General features: G+C 42.3%; 1 protein-coding gene across 1 annotated transcript in view; it reads left to right on the forward strand.

Annotated features, from left to right (window-relative positions):
* The window catches only part of CACNA2D2 (calcium voltage-gated channel auxiliary subunit alpha2delta 2), a 731,412-nt gene that overhangs the window by 128,750 nt on the left and 586,357 nt on the right, over positions 1–16,305 (forward strand). The window contains exon 2 of the mRNA XM_070735804.1: positions 4,255–4,371. Coding sequence (XP_070591905.1) covers positions 4,255–4,371 — 117 coding nt within the window. The remainder of the gene's footprint in view (positions 1–4,254; positions 4,372–16,305) is intronic.

Consider the following 16,305-nt stretch of genomic DNA (forward strand, 5'->3'; position numbering starts at 1 on the left):
CCTTCATGGGGAAGGTTGTCGAGAAGGTGGTGGCACTCCAGCTCCAGCGGTCCTTGGAAGAAGCCGATTATCTAGGTCCCCAGCAGTCGGGTTTCAGGCCCGGATACAGCATGGAAACTGCTTTGGTCGCGTTGATGGATGATCTCTGGCGGGCCCGGGACAGGGGCTTGTCCTCTGTCCTGGTGCTTCTTGACCTCTCAGCGGCTTTCGATACCATCGACCATGGTATCCTTCTGCGCCGGCTGGAGGGGTTGGGAGTGGGAGGCACTGTTCTCCAGTGGTTCTCCTCCTACCTCTCCGGTCGGTCGCAGTCGGTGTTAGTGGGGGGTCAGAGGTCGACCTCTAGGTTTCTCCCTTGTGGGGTGCCCCAGGGGTCGGTCCTCTCCCCCCTGCTATTTAACATCTACATGAAACCGCTGGGTGAGATCATCCAAGGGCATGGGGTGAGGTATCATCAATATGCCGATGATACCCAGTTATACATCTCCACCCCATGTCCAGTCAATGAAGCAGCGGAAGTGATGTGCCGGTGCCTGGAGGCTGTTGGGGCCTGGATGGGTGTCAACAAACTCAAACTCAATCCAGACAAGACGGAGTGGCTGTGGGTCTTGCCTCCCAAGGACAATTCCATCTGTCCGTCCATCACCCTGGGGGGAGAAACATTGACCCCCTCAGAGAGGGTTCGCAACTTGGGCGTCCTCCTCGATCCACAGCTCACATTAGAGAAACATCTTTCAGCTGTGGCGAGGGGGGCGTTTGCCCAGGTTCGCCTGGTGCATCAGTTGCGACCCTATTTGGACCGGGAGTCACTGCTCACAGTCACTCATGCCCTCATCACCTCGAGGCTCGACTACTGTAACGCTCTCTACATGGGGCTACCTTTGAAAAGTGTTCGGAAACTTCAGATCGTGCGAGAGCAATCATGGGCTTTCCCAAATATGCCCATGTTACACCAACACTCCGCAGTCTGCATTGGTTGCCGATCAGTTTCCGGTCACAATTCAAAGTGTTGGTTATGACCTATAAAGCCCTTCATGGCACCGGACCAGATTATCTCAGGAACCGCCTTCTGCCGCACGAATCCCAGCGGCCAGTTAGGTCCCCCAGAGTGGGTCTTCTCCGGGTCCCGTCAACGAAACAATGCCACTTGGCGGGACCCAGGAGAAGAGCCTTCTCTGTGGCGGCCCCGGCCCTCTGGAACCAACTCCCCCCAGAGATTAGAATTGCCCCTACCCTCCTTGCCTTTCGTAAGCTACTCAAAACCCACCTCTGCCGCCAGGCATGGGGGAATTAAGACTTCTCCTCCCCCTAGGCTGATACAACTGTATGTATGGTATGTTTGTACGTATGTTGGTTTTATACATTAGGGGGTTTTAAGTTAGTTTTTAGTATTGGATTTTTACTGTATATTGTTTATGACTGTTGTTAGCCGCCCTGAGTTTTCGGAGAGGGGCGGCATATAAATCCAATAAATGAAATGAAATGAAATGACATGTTATTGCCAATTAACAGAGTTGAGGTTGTTCTTAGCATGGATCCACTCTTGTTGCTTATTGCAGCCAGATTTGCAGGCCATTCTGTGCCACAGGTTTTTTTCCCTATGTAATCACAATTTTTTTTTTGATTAATGCAATGTGTGAGTTCAGGTTTGGTTTTTTTTTACAATCTTGGAGTCCTCTTGGTTGCCATCTTCTATATCAGTGTTTGTCAACTTGCTGCTCTCTGTACCTGTTGGACCACAAATTCCATAATTTGATTCATGACTACACTGATTAGGAATTAAAGAGTTTCTTAGGGTAATTGGATAGATAATAGCTGGATAATACTAATTGGAAATTACAGGGAATACAGTTCAACATGTAGAATGCATCGGGTTGTCGAGGGTAGTTTTTGCAAATTGGTGTGTGTATTTTTGTATATGCAAAGACGTAAGTGAAGAGAAACTAATTCTAAGAGTTCGTGATAAGGATGTAGGTGGAGACTGTTACCTTGCTGAACTAATTGGTTTTTCTGATGCAAATTACAGTCCTATTGCTACCAGCACGTCAAGTGTTATGATAGCAGTGGTCTGTAGATATGATAAAAATTGAGACAGCTTGCTGCTGCATGGTTTCCATTTATTTACTCTAAATATTTTCCCTCTTTTTTTCTTACAGACTTTTAATCATATTGGTCTGTTTCAGTGTCTGTTTTGAGCTTCACTGGCTGTGCCACCACCTTCAGCTATGTACCATCTGCTGCTAGCCTCAATATCCACTGAATTATATGCACAGTGGGAGACATGCGGGTAGTGTGCTAGGTTTCAACCACTGGATTGGGCATATGTGGGATTTCACAGAATACTTTTCTGATTAAGGCTTGAGGGCACGTCATAAATATCCTGAGAAAATGAGAATCTCAATTTCAAAGGCTTCCAACCACATGCCCTGTAAAAGAGGAAGGACGTTCTGAAAAGCAAAAATCACAGAAATTAAATAACTGGCCAGGCACTCAAACACTCATAGAAACATAGAAGACTGACGGCAAAAAAAGGCCTCATGGTCTATCTAGTCTGCCCTTATACTATTTTGTGTATTTTTATCTTAGGATGGATATATGTTTATCCCAGGCATGTTTACATTCAGTTACTGTGGATTTACCAACCACGTCTTCTGGAAGTTTGTTCCGAGCATCTACTACTCTTTCAGTAAAATAATATTTTCTCATGTTGCTTCTGATCTTTCCCCCAACTAACCTCAGATTGTGTCCCCTTGTTCTTGTGTTCACTTTCCTATTAAAAACACTTTCCTCCTGAACCTTATTTAACCCTTTAACCTATTTAAATGTTTCGATCATGTCCCCCCTTATGTGTCCACTCAAAAACTTTGTGTTTCTATTTCTGTCTCTTTTCACATCCTCTGCACCTTTGACCTTAACTGCCTGTCTGGATGTTGCAAATCCATCTTTACTGCCTTTTCTTTTATAATACTGCAGTCATACATTTTATTTATTTGTTTATTTCTTTAAATCTATGACCGGGTAGCTTATAATTCTGAAAAGTTATAATGATTAATTTAAAAAAAACAATAAAAAGAGCAAAACCAGCAAAAATATTAAAAATATCCAATTCAGCATATTCAAGAGCAAAATATTTGAACACATGAATATCTTACTACTATACCTGCACGTACTACATATGTATAAATATTGAGCCAGAGGTAAATATAAATACTGTATGTAGAGTCAGTGTAGTATAGTGGTTAAAGTATTGGACGAGGGGGGGGGGAGAGGAAGAGGAGAGGAGAAAACTAGATTAAACTTATGATTTCTTCCATTAGACATGGATTCTGGCTTGGTGGACAAATCACTCTGTCCCAGAAAATGGGAGACCTAGATTGAGAGGCTGGAAAGCTTCCATCTCTCATACCTGCATCCAGTGTTCCCTCTAATTTTTTTGGGGGGGGGCGGAAAAGTATAGTGTCTGAGCGGCAGTCCCTTTGGGACTGGGCGGCACAGAAATAATAAACAAACAAACAAACAAACAAATAAAAAACCCACCCTGTTTTGCCTCAGAGAATTTCAAAATAAAATACTGTACTGTGTGTCTATAACAGTGAGCTCATAATAAGGCAACTCTATCAATATCAAAATGCCACTTAAATAGTTGAGCTAGTTTCAAACTAGATTTTGATTTTCTTTCTCTCTTCCTTACTCCCATTCTTTTTCTTTCTCTTTTCCTTCCTCTTTTTTCTATCTGTTTCTCTCTCTTCCTCTCTTCCTCTCTCTCTCCTTCCCTCTCACTCTTTCCCTTTCGGCTTCTGGGCAGGTTTGGAAAACTCTGAGCTGATGATGATTTTTAAGTGAGCGATTGCTCACTGCTCAGCTTAGAGGGAACTATGCCTGCATCGATAGATTAATCTGCCACTGAAGATAATTTCAAAGGAAAGTCCTTCATCCTGCAATGAATTAAGTTTGCCTAATGATTAAAGTTAGATATAAAATCTGTCAGATGTAGGTTATTTTTTTCATAAGACACTGCAACGAGAGAAAGGTCTTACAAGGAATGCTAAGTTATTAAATGTATGAGAAGAAAATATATGAGTGAAAAAACTGTCCATAGATAGTTGTTTGGTTTAAGAATGTTATTATAGATTGCTCAGGGTATTTCCTACTCTGAACTGTGTTCTATTTTTAGTGTTTCTTTTCCTTTCCAGAAGTATTTTGTAGAAGGTTGTGGATGCTCCAATTTCTTTCTTTGTTTATCTCTTTCAACAGATCTATGATGAGAAGAAGAATTTATTTGAAGTAAGAGATAACATCCCTGAAAAAATTGTGCAGAAAGTGGCAGGGGACATTGAGAGTCTCCTGGCCAAGAAAGTCCAAGCTTTAAAGGTAACATGGTTCATGAGTTTCAGTGTATCTGTTGAAACATTCAGGAGGCAAGCAACCAAATTGATACCTATGGCGTATTTTCATATCCTCAGGAATTGATTGATACTTTACTACAAGGTTTTGCAGAACATTTCTCTTAAACAATGTGCTTGCACAGCTTTTCCAAATATTTTCTCCTTTGCATCTCTCACATATACAGTTAAAGATTGTGTGAAATGTTTCTGGTAGCCCTTTAAGAAGTCTAAACTCTCTCAGGCTTCAGCCTACATTGGGCTCTTCATATGAGTGGCCTTTTCTGATCCTTTGGAAGATATTTTGTAAAATGTGAGTGTATAATGGGGGAATGAAGCAGAGAATAATAGCCATTTTCTACAGTTAAATCTGGGCTTTCAAGTAGGTTTTCAATCTAACTTTTAATTTTGTATACTGTACTTTCCTTCCTTGAGTATACAGTGCCAGAATGGATCAGCATGTTTAAAGCTCTAATATTAGATGGACCTGACTTTTTCTGTGATAACATTCAATATGTACATTTTCTGTTTTATCTTCTCTGCTTAGATATCACACTGAGGATTCTCAATTAGTAAATCAATTTTATATGTGCATATTTTTGCATCGTTTAATTGCCTCGACATTATCAGATATTAATTTGTTTGTTATTATGACCTCTTTGTGATTTCCAAGAAACCTTGTGGCCATGATAGTTCATGATGCCAAAAAATAGAATAGCCATAATAATATATATTAAAGCAATAATAATATATATCAATTTTGGTAAGCCCAGTTATTTCAAAGGCACATCAACTTTTCAATCCATAAAACCAAAAGGAGTAGCAAAACAGCGCATGGTGATGACAGTTTCAGAATGTAGATTACAATCAGTCAGTTCTTTTAGAAAGATAAGCAAAAACAATACAATAAAGTGCATAAAGATTAAAGTACAATTATGCAAAACTGCAATCAGCTTCAGTCATCTTGGCAATTGGCATTTTCAAAGCTCAGCAGTAGTTCAGGTCGCATCATTCCCTCCTCTCTTTTAACTAGGTCAGTCTTTCTACATGCTACCTTCTTTCCCAAGTAATTTAAAGAGACAATCTTATACAAATTTCCTTGAAGACTAAGCTCTGTAAAAGTCAGTGGGACTCAGTTTCTGAGTATACGTGCCTGGGGCAAGTCTAGGCTACTACTGGTACCTTCACACATCATCCATGTTCAAGGCCAGATGCTAAATTATGAGAGATGGAGAGATTATATGCTATGATCTGATCCTGCCTCAGAATTAGGAGTAAAGTGTGAGGCTTCAAATCTTGCAAACCCCAAGTCTGCAAGATTTGCACCAGGCACCCAGAATGAATGTGCATCCTGCTGCTACTGTACATCTTTAGTGCACAACATTCTGAGGGCCCTGATTTGTGGTTGTCTTAGCTGAAGTTTCAGCTCTGCTCAACATCATTCCATATGAAAAGCCCCAAGGTATAAAAGAGTCTGCTTACTTTAATGGTTTTTTTTTTTAAAAAAAATTCTCACTGGACCAGTGACCAATTAAATTTGTTTTTAATATTTTAATCCAGATTTTTGTTGAGATGCGCATACTGAAAAACTGGAATTTGAGAAAGAGGGTCCACTGTGAGGATTAGTGTCAGAATTGTAAACTATCCCAAGAACATAATATGGCAAGGAACTTGTGCAGCTGCTGGGAAGGGAATTCCTAATTACATAGATGACAACACAACAAGTGCCAAACTTTTTCAATAACATTTCACCTATATGTGTTAAGTCATGCATAGGATGGGTATTTTCAAAGGTTTTATACCCTCTGGATCCAATAGCTGATCCATACATTTAAAAAGGAAAAGGAGCTGCAAAGTTCCAGATTCCCTTGAGGCCAAAAGAAGAGAATGGATAGGTAAATAAATTAGGGATCAGAATGAAGAGATTGGATTAACAGGAAACCACTTGGAGTGAGAAGATTGCTTATGTGGCATACATTGTTTTCCTGAATGTATATTGATATGTTCTACATTGGTTGCACATAGTCCCTTCTGGCAGGATATTAAAGAAAATATTACCTCATGGTGCCTTAAAGTGTCCTTGGACCAACTCAGCTACTGGTAGAAGCATGCAGAATTGGGGAACATTACTAAGCCATCCTCAGGCCACAAAAAAAAAGATGTATTGATGTTCTCCATATCAGTAGATTTGTCTCATAAATTGTATTCATGTTTTTCTTTGCATCCACAGGCTAACTTTTTAAACACTGGTCAAAGAAAGGCAGTGTCTACTATATTACTATTAATCCTAGCCAAACATGCAATTTGCATAATAGACATGACATTGTACAATACCAGAATCAATTCCATCCCATCCCGCAGAAATACATAAACCCTCCAGTGTTCATTCTGCAGCATCTATCCTATGATAAATAAAGGTTTAGTGCCCTCCCCTCTTTTCCTCAATTGTTTTGAAATGGGTTTTACCTCTTTGTCCCTTCTCCAAATGGATAATCCCACCACTTTTGGAGTGTGTCCCTTGGCATACCTTGAACGCAAGGCTTGCCACGTGACTTGAATTCTGTGTATCTTCATCCCACCTTGAATGTGGCATTTCTGCCTCCCCCCGCTCTCCCACCCCATTTTCTGCTTGATGTTTATTTATTTATTTATTTATTTATTTTTACTTATTTGTTTTGTCCAATACACAATAATACACAATGAGGGTTATAGGGGATATAATCAGGTAGAATGTATTAAAGGGGGAATAGAGGAGAAAATAAAGGAGTAAAATATAACTATGAGAGAATAGCAGAAAAAGATATAGGAGAGACAATAGGACAGGAGACGGCACTCTGGTGCACTTATGTACGCCCCTTACTGACCTCTTAGGAACGTGGTGAGGTCAACCGTGGATAGTCTAAGGGTAAAGTGTTGGGGGTTAGGGGAAGATACTACAGAGTCCGGTAGTGAATTCCACGCTTCAAAAACTCGATTACTAAAGTCGTATTTTTTACAGTCAAGTTTGGAGCGGTTAATATTAAGCTTGTATCTGTTGTGTGCTCTTGTGTTGTTGTGGTTGAAGCTGAAATAGTATTTGACAGGCAGGACGTTGCAGCATATGATCTTGTGGGCAATACTTAGATCATGTTTAAGGCGTCGTAGTTCTAAGCTTTCTAGACCCAGGATTGTAAGTCTTTTTTTCTTAGGGTGTTCTGTTACGGGTAGAGGAGTGAAGAGCTCTTCTGGTGAAGTATCTCTGGACATTTTCGAGGGTATTAATGTCAGAAATGCAGTATGGGTTCCAAACAGATGAGCTATATTCTAGGATGGGTCTGGCGAACGTTTTATAAGCTCCGGCAAGTAGTGTGAGATTGCCAGAGCGGAAGCTATGTAGGATTAGATTAACAACTCTTAAAGCCTTCTTGGCGATGCTGTTGCAATGGGCTTTGGCACTTAAGTCTTTAGTTATTAGTACTCTGAGGTCCTTGACCGAGTGGGGATTATCTGTGATAATTTGTTTATTCAGTTTGTATTTGGAGTTTTGATTCTTTTTGCCAATGTGAAGGACAGAGCATTTTCTGGTTGAGATTTGGAGTTGCCATGTGTTAGACCAATCAGAAACAGAGTCTAGGTCTTTTTGGAGAGCAGTTGTGTTATCGGTGGTGTTGAAGAGTTTTACATCCTCTGCAAAGAGAACACAGTTGCTTGTGATGAGATCGCAAAGGTCATTGATGTAGAGAATGAAGAGTGTTGGTCCCAGAACACTACCTTGGGGGACACCGCTTTTAACGGGGACAGGGGTAAATATGGTGCTTCCTATTTTGACCACTTGTTGTCTGTTTGATAGGAATGCTGTAATCCATCTGTGGAGGGATCCTGAGATGCCATTGGATTTGAGTTTTAGAAAAATAGTGTTTTTCTATATTCAAAGTTGCTTTCTGGTTTGCCTGCTGAGATTTCCTCAAGTGCTGTGCTCTGAACAGGTGGTGTGCAGAAACAGGAACACCTTATCTGGGTCATTGATCATCACTCTCTAGCAGCCTAATCTTGGCTGCAGCTACTATTAGTGTTTTAGTGGCATGGTGGTCATGACACCTGCTTGATAAATAGAGGGCTCAAAATCCAGCAGAGCTACATGGTTTAGGATCAGATTATCTTCAAGACCATCTTCTGCCTCATGTATCCCAGTGGTCAGTTAGGTCCCTCAGAGTCGGCCTTCTCCAGGTCCCCTCGGCCAGACAATGTCAACTGGCAGGGCCTAGGGGAAGAGCCTTCTCTGTGGTGGCTCCGGCCCTCTGGAACGAACTCCCTCCGTAGATACGTACCACTCCCTCCCTCATGACTTTTTGTAAAGATTTAAAAACCTACCTCTGTCGGCAGGCATGGGGGCTGTGAGCGAGGAGACTCTCTCCAGCCGATACTAAATATGATTGGACTGGATGAATCTGTGTGAGTGTACATGGGGTCTTTTAAAATGTTTTTTAGTAAATTTCCATAATTTTATAGTTATTTAGATTTCTTATATACAGTATTGTTATATTTAATGTTGTACGCCGCCTTGAGTCGCCTCGAGAAGGGCAGCATAGAAATCTAATAAATAAATACATTTATTTGTTGGTTTTAATGTTTTTAATAAGTCAATTGATAGACTATGTGTATTTTTCTAGTTACTTGGGAGGGAAAGATTTCATTCCAGTTCTCAAATAAGCCAGATGAATAAGTGCAGCAGTTACAATTTACTACCTTCAGTACCTGAAAAACAAAATGAAAAGGTGCCTCTTCTTCCTCTTCCTCCTCCTCCTTGCAGGTATATTAGAGGAAAAAAATGCTGGATTTCAAAGATGTAGTGTCTGCACATTAAACAAATGCTATAACCACTCTCCTGCTGAGAGGTTCTTTTGTCTGTGGGAATCTAATTTAACTTTGTATGCATATATTTTGTTGATGTAAAAGATGTGTCTATGTATGTATGTATGTATGTATGTATGTATGTATGTATGTATGTATGTATGTATGTATATTCAGTAAGACATGCCCACAGAAGAGATTGGCAGTTGGTTTTCCTATAATGAAAGTTGGAAAGGTCACAGGGGAGTTGTCCCAGCTGGGGGCATGCTAGCTGGCAATCTAGTTTGAACATCTGGCAAATTGCTGCCAAAGCCCTCAAACTAGACAGAATTTTCTTAAAGTAGTTTAGAAGTCAGCATGGAACATGACTGCTTTAAGGATGCAGTACTATCACAGAGTAAGTCTATGGTTCTTTCTATTAACACTTGATTCTGCTATATAAGAAGTCCTTCTGTTTGACTACACTCAGCAGATTGCCCACTATAATTGACACTGGTTTTTGTTTTCGTTTCTTTTGCAACTTCATATATCTCCCAAAGCAAGATGTATTTATGCAGACCTCAAGTTTATTTTTTCTTCTTTGTACTGTAAATTGAGTCATCAAGGGACTTTTTCTTTTATTCAGAATAAAAGAAAAGTTGTGAGTTGTGACTTCTTTTTCTTGTACATATGAATTGGGATAATAAGGATGAGTTAATGGAAATGAATGAGATGAACATAATACTCATGACCCTAGTGCATTTCACTGCATTTATTCTACACAGCCTTACCTTTCCTCTCTGTGATATTCCTGTAAGAATTGGAGGATTAATTTACTGAAGAAAGTTTATACTGAGTCAGCAGTTACTAAAATAGGAGATACCTTCGTGCTGATTTAAGATTTTATTTATTTATCACACTTGTATGCCTCCCATCTTGCCAAAGATGATTCTAGGCAGCTTACATATATTGAATAAAAGGCAGATTAAAACATTAAAACAATAAATAAAAGTCCTAAAATCCTTGACTGATGGGTTCGCAGCATGTCCCTTCAGTTGGAATGGGTGGAGTGGGCTAATCCACCAGTTTCTCAGATAGACTGAACCTAAAGTGGATAACAAGCACCTTGAATAGGACTGGGAGTATACTGGTAGCCAGTGCAGCTCGTGGAACAGCAGTATAACATTGCCTACCCTAAGGGCTTTAAGAACTTCCTGTGCCGCTGCATTCTACACCAACTAAAGCTTCTGGATACCCTTAAATGGTAGCCCTATGTATAGTGCATTGTCTAAGCATGAGATGACCAGGACTTGAGTGAGTGTAGGGACTCCCAGTCTAGAAAGGAGGCAACTGGCCCACGACATTAAGTTATGCAAAGGTTATCCTAGCATTGACTGCAACTTCATCCAGCAGGAGACACAAGTCCAGAAGAACACTGTTTTATGCATAGGTGCTGTCTGAGTAATACAGCCAAATCCAAATCTAAAGAAATCTAGAATCAGAAGTTTTATTTAATCATATCTTGCTTTTCAGAACAAAATATCAACAAAAATAAATTAAGTATCTGTAAGTTACATAATATGTTAATGCTTATTATCTCTTGGCACTCCTGAAAAAAACAAAATAAATACTGACAGCAATATTGATAGGACACGTGGTTTTAGCTGAGCTTCTAATAATCTACACTAATTGTGTAATCCTTACATATCCACCCAGAATGAAGACCTAGTTTGTTCAGTGCACAGTAGCTTCTGGTTAAAGTGTAGGATTGTATTCCATGGATTGGAAATAAATTGCACAAGAAGAAATTGGGTGGGCAGTTGATATTCTGAGATAAAGTGTGTATTGATGTCAATATAACCTGTCTCCAATATTTTAATATTTCTGCCTGTTATTCTGTGTCAGAGAATATTTTCTGTGTCTTATAAATACTGCATGTTCTACATTCTATTGAAGTTAGAGTTGAAGTGTGTAATTTGTCTATGAAAACCTGAATCAAGATAATTACCTTTTTGCAATTCCTTTTGTACAATAATATAGCAGTTGGGCAGTATGAAATTGATGGATTGATTATGTGCTATCAAGTCAGTGTTGATCTTAGCGACACAAAGATTTTCCCTAGGAGGATCTGAACCTCATCTGGTCCTTTCAGGTCTTCCAATGTCACACCCTTTGCCACTGTAGATGAATCCACCCACTTTGCTGGTGGTCTTTCTTTTCTATTTCCTTCCCTTTCTCTGCATTAGAGCCTTCTGTAGAGACCTAGGTCTTTGCATAAGGTATCAAAAGTAATATAATTTGAAACTCGTTATTTGCCCCTTAATTCTGGGTTGATTTGTACAACAATCCTTTTCCTTTGGGCTTAAGTGATTTTTTTTCTGTGTAGGTGGTGGTGGTTGTCTCTCTGTAGTATTTTTACAAGCATTCTCCCATCACCTATGTTCAAAAGTGTGAATGTACTTTTTGTAGGCTCCAAAACCAAGAGAGACATGTTGTGGTTCTTTTAAGCTGCTCCCTTTTCCTCACTTATACACAGAAATCTTGCTACTTGAAAGCAGGCTATTTGCACCATTAGACATATACAGTGATACCTCTACTTAAGAACTTAATTCGTTCCATGACCAGGTTCCTAAGTAGAAAAGTTTGTAAGTAGAAGCAATTTTTCCCATAGGAATCAATGTAAAAGCAAATAATGCGTGTAAAGCCATTAGGAAAGAAATAAAAGCTTGGAATTTGGGTGGGAGGAGGAGGAAGAAGAATAGGAGGAGGACAGTCTGCTGAAGGAAAAAGGTGAGGTAAGGGGAATTAAAAAAATCCAAAACTTTAAGCTTTAAAAAAAGAGACCGACTCTGAGGTGGCGAGGAGGAGGATGCGCCTCCCATACACCTGGTGCAAGACTGCCTCCCATACACTGCGCCAGAGAGAGAAACCCAGATGGGTGAGAGAGGGAAACCTCCCGCTCCTTTGACCAAAAGATGGCTGCTGCTGCTACCTGCTTCCTCTTCCTTCCCATGCTGAAGGGCTCCCCTCTCCTTCCGCTTGCTCACTTTGTAGCTGTCACCTTTCCTTCACTGTGGTGACTCCTCAGTTTGGCTGAAGCCAAGTTGATCCAGCCAGGGCAGAGCTCCCCCTTTTGCCTTTCCACGCCCAGATGCTCTGGGAAGCAACCTCTCGCCGGGTGTATGGGAGGCAGCACAAGGGAGTCACCACCGCGAAGTGGTTTATTCCCTCTCCAAGTGCCCAGAAAAAGGAAAAATCTTTGTTCACTCTGGACTGCCAAACCTCCTTAAGCACCACTGAAAGGCTCCTCTGGCAGCCCAGAAAAGCCCAACATGGCCGGGATTAAAGGTGGAATGGCAGGAAACTGGCCGGGCCTTCGTGCTGCTCTCAAATTTCCTGGGAAATTTTCCCGGGCTCGGGTTCTTAAGTAGAAAATGGTTCTTAAGAAGAGACAAAAAATCTTGAACAACCGGTTCTTATCTAGTTCTTAAGTAGAGGCGTTCTTAGGTGGAGGTACTTTGAGAACTCCTAGGCAGGAGCCATTTTATTTTCACACACAAACTATCTAAAAAAAGTTGCCTCTTCTCTTGGATGCAGTCTCTTCCTCCTGGGAATCCTTCACCACACTTTCTATCCTGCTTCTTCAAAGTCCAACTTTCACTACCATAGAGCATTTCAGGGCACAGCACTTGAACTCTAGTGATCTTTCTAGATATAGATATCAGGGCCGAAGCCATCATAGACTTGGAGACTTTGGCCTGCCACATTTTTATTCTTTTGAATGTATTCTTGCTGTGGGGATTTGGGAGGGGATGTAGAAGTTGTAGCCATAACAAATTCCTTCTAGATTCTCAAGGTCATCCTTTGTTCAGTTCCTGTCCGAAACCTGATAGGAGTAACGGACACATTGGCAGAATGAGACTGGTCAACATGATGATCTTGTGGGTGTGGAAACAAGGAAATGAACTTTCAACTGGGTGGAGAGAAACCTCTGTAGCTTTAGATTTGGGTTTCTCCCAGATGTGTCAACATGGTTCTGATAATTGGAACTTTGAGGAATACTTTGCCTCGAACTCTGATTTAAGTTTCAATGCTATTTGGAACCCTGACATTAGATATATCTAGGCATCTTTTTAAAGACCTTCCTTCATGGCTGCTTTACCAAGTGCTAGTATATGATCTGTTTCTTGATGTGACTGGTAGTTGATCATATAGAGTAGAAACTATTCACCATTTCTGTACCTTCATTATCAGTTCTCAAACAGGTTGTTGTGCTTGTTGTTATTAGTTTGATCTCTTTTATATTTATTTTTAGTTGTGTTTTATCATTACATTCTTGAATTTTAATATTGACTGCAGATCCTTTTGAATTTTCAGCTTTAAAAGTGCAGTGTCCTCAGGGCAGCATATTTTATTGATGTTTCTTCCTCTAATATTAAGACCACACTCCTCTTCCAATCAGCTTCCCTTTATGTTCAGCATATGGACAGTGAAGGGCTGCCTGTCGCCAGTGCTCCCGGTGCCACTCCCGGAGGCCAGTGCAGGCGCACACTTGGGTGGCAGGTGTGTGTGTCAATGTGTTGTGTGAGGATGCTCGTGCACATGAGATCTTGGCGATTTTCACCTATTTATTTGCTTCTGCAATGGCAATGGCAAAATCTCGCCAAAATCTCATGCTGGTCAGCATCCTTGCGTGAGATTTTGTTTCCTGTGCATGCGCAGAAGCCAAATCTAATGCGGGGGGGGGGGGGGCGTGCCCACCGGTCACTCACAGCTGCGCACGTATCCTTGATTTTACTACCACTCTGTAGAGTGGCCAGCCCCAGTAGCAGCCCATCACTGCATATAGTTTGAATAAATAAAGGGAGTTTCTCCGTACTGAAGGAGTGGGTCCAGCAGTCACATGGGTTTGCTCTGTCCAATCCGGTGGAACTGAGCCTAGTATTAAAAAAGACTGCTGGATCCGCCCCTTCCCCAGAATTCGCTCAGTTCGCATTCCTTCGGATGTGTGTGAATGCTCGTTCCTCCCAAAACACCTTCCCTTCGATCTTTCTTCAAAACCAGTAAGAATTTTCCATTACTGTATTAAGCTTGCCGGCAGGGGATTCCACTCAGCCCTCCTGGGCTTTGAGTTGGGGGAGAAGTTAGCGGCTCAGCCCCCGCGGTTTTTTCCTCCGTGCTGCTGCCACGGCCGTTATTTTACTATTACGGTCTGGAGGTCCCGCCGAGAGCAAGCCTTCTTTAACTAAAATAAACAAACTATTAAGGGCTAATTACCTCCCGCGGTGTGGGACTTGAATTGTCTCCCGGGCTTAGTGTCTCCGATCATAAATTAACGGAGCGTTTGTTTTTGGCGCCAAAGGCCCTCGCGCCCAGTAATTGCACTTTCGGTTCTGCCCTAAGAGGTCGGCCATTAGTGCTTCCAGCCCGCCGCTTGACCCTTGGAGTCGTCGTTTCGAGTTCCCTCAAACCTATTCTCCACGGAAGTGGCCTCCAACCAGTTGTGCCTTGGTTTTTCTTAAAGTTAGTTTGTGAGGCCTGCCACGCTGCACTTAGGGACACGAACTCTCTGGTACCGTCCAGGATTGCCCCTTAAGGCGCAGCAGCTCCTGGGCCTGGGAGCAGGGTCACCTCTCCTCTTGGGAAAGCTCACAAAAAATTTTCTTCTCCCCCCTATTTTATTGGCTCAAGCCTTGTCCTCTGTAATTTGTTTCAGACTATGGCTTCTTTTCCCAAGAGAGGCACTACTAAGGGTCCCAAAGAGGTTAGGCCTACTGATAATTCTACTGAAGTTCCCCAGGCCTCTTCCTCCTCTTCCTCAGGCGCCCATTCCTTAGCCGGGCCCACCAGGGCTGAGAAGAGAAGGGACCCAGCCCTACAAAAATTACATGATAAATCAGCCAAACGTTTTAAAGTGCAGGCCCAAGTGCATACCAATACACCCCTCCCGGAGGCCTCTAACCTGCCTCCCTCTGGGGTTCCTGTGATATCTCTGGATGAGCCAAACCTAAATCCACCCCAACTTAACCTATGGGGTTTAGGTCCAGAGGAGCCAGATATTACTGAGGATCCTTCCCAGCCTGAATCGGCTCAGGCCTTCAGGGATCCTCCTTCCTTCCCGGCTGATGTTTCTTCCTTGCCTCCGGAGTTTCAGTCTATCTTGACTATTTTGACTAACACCATGGACGCTAAACTCTTATCTTTCAATGTGTCTTCTTTGTCTCACCCCCTCCCACGCTCCTCCCGTCCCGTGAGTTCTGCTCCTTCTCACAGAGCCCCAATCATGGAGGTCTCTGACTCCTCTCAGGAAGAGGATGAGGACGTGGATGCAGCAGAGGATGATGACCCTTTTCAAGGGCTGTCGGAAGACGAGGAATCCCAGATCAAGATTCCAGCCCCAGCTGCTTTCTTCCCTTCTCAGCTTTTCAAATCTCTCCTGCTTAAAGCAAGAGTATCCACGGGGCTAGCCGGACAGGAAAAACAGGCTACTACTCCTTCAGACCCTCCGGAGGAAAATCTTCCTTACTTCATGGAAGAACAGGAAGACAATGAGGTAATTCCTATGCCCAAATTATTTAAGGATGCCTTGCTCAAACAGTGGGACCACCCAACTGCTCGCCTCACTCCCACTTCCAAGGACAAGAAGCTCTACAAGCTTTCTCCCTCCTATGAGGAGCTCCTAACATGTCCTAGGCCAGATGAGCCAGTGAAAACACTCCACTCAACGGCCGCCATGCCTGGCGAAGCAGAGGAGGTCCTCCGGCCGGAGGACAAACGTCTTGAGCAGATGCTCAAAAGAAGCCTCTTCGCAGATTCATGGGCCATTAAGAGTGCTGCAGCGGCATCCTTCTTCTCTAGAGCTATGCTCTTGTGGCTCCGTCAGCTCCAATCTCACCTGCCTCCAGATGATCTAAGGGGCCAACAGGATTTCAACAAAGTCTTCGCAGCTGCCCAATACGTAGCAGATGCTTCCTTCCAATCTTCAAGATTTGCAGCCAGGTCAGTAGCAGCCTCAACAACGGCCAGAAGACTTCTGTGGCTCCGCCCTTGGCAGGCGGGAGTAAGACAAAAGTGGCAGCTAGCCATGGGTCCGCTGAAACGCAACTTGCTCTTC

Source organism: Erythrolamprus reginae, chromosome 2, assembly GCF_031021105.1.
Source record: "Erythrolamprus reginae isolate rEryReg1 chromosome 2, rEryReg1.hap1, whole genome shotgun sequence".
NCBI lineage: Eukaryota > Metazoa > Chordata > Lepidosauria > Squamata > Dipsadidae > Erythrolamprus > Erythrolamprus reginae.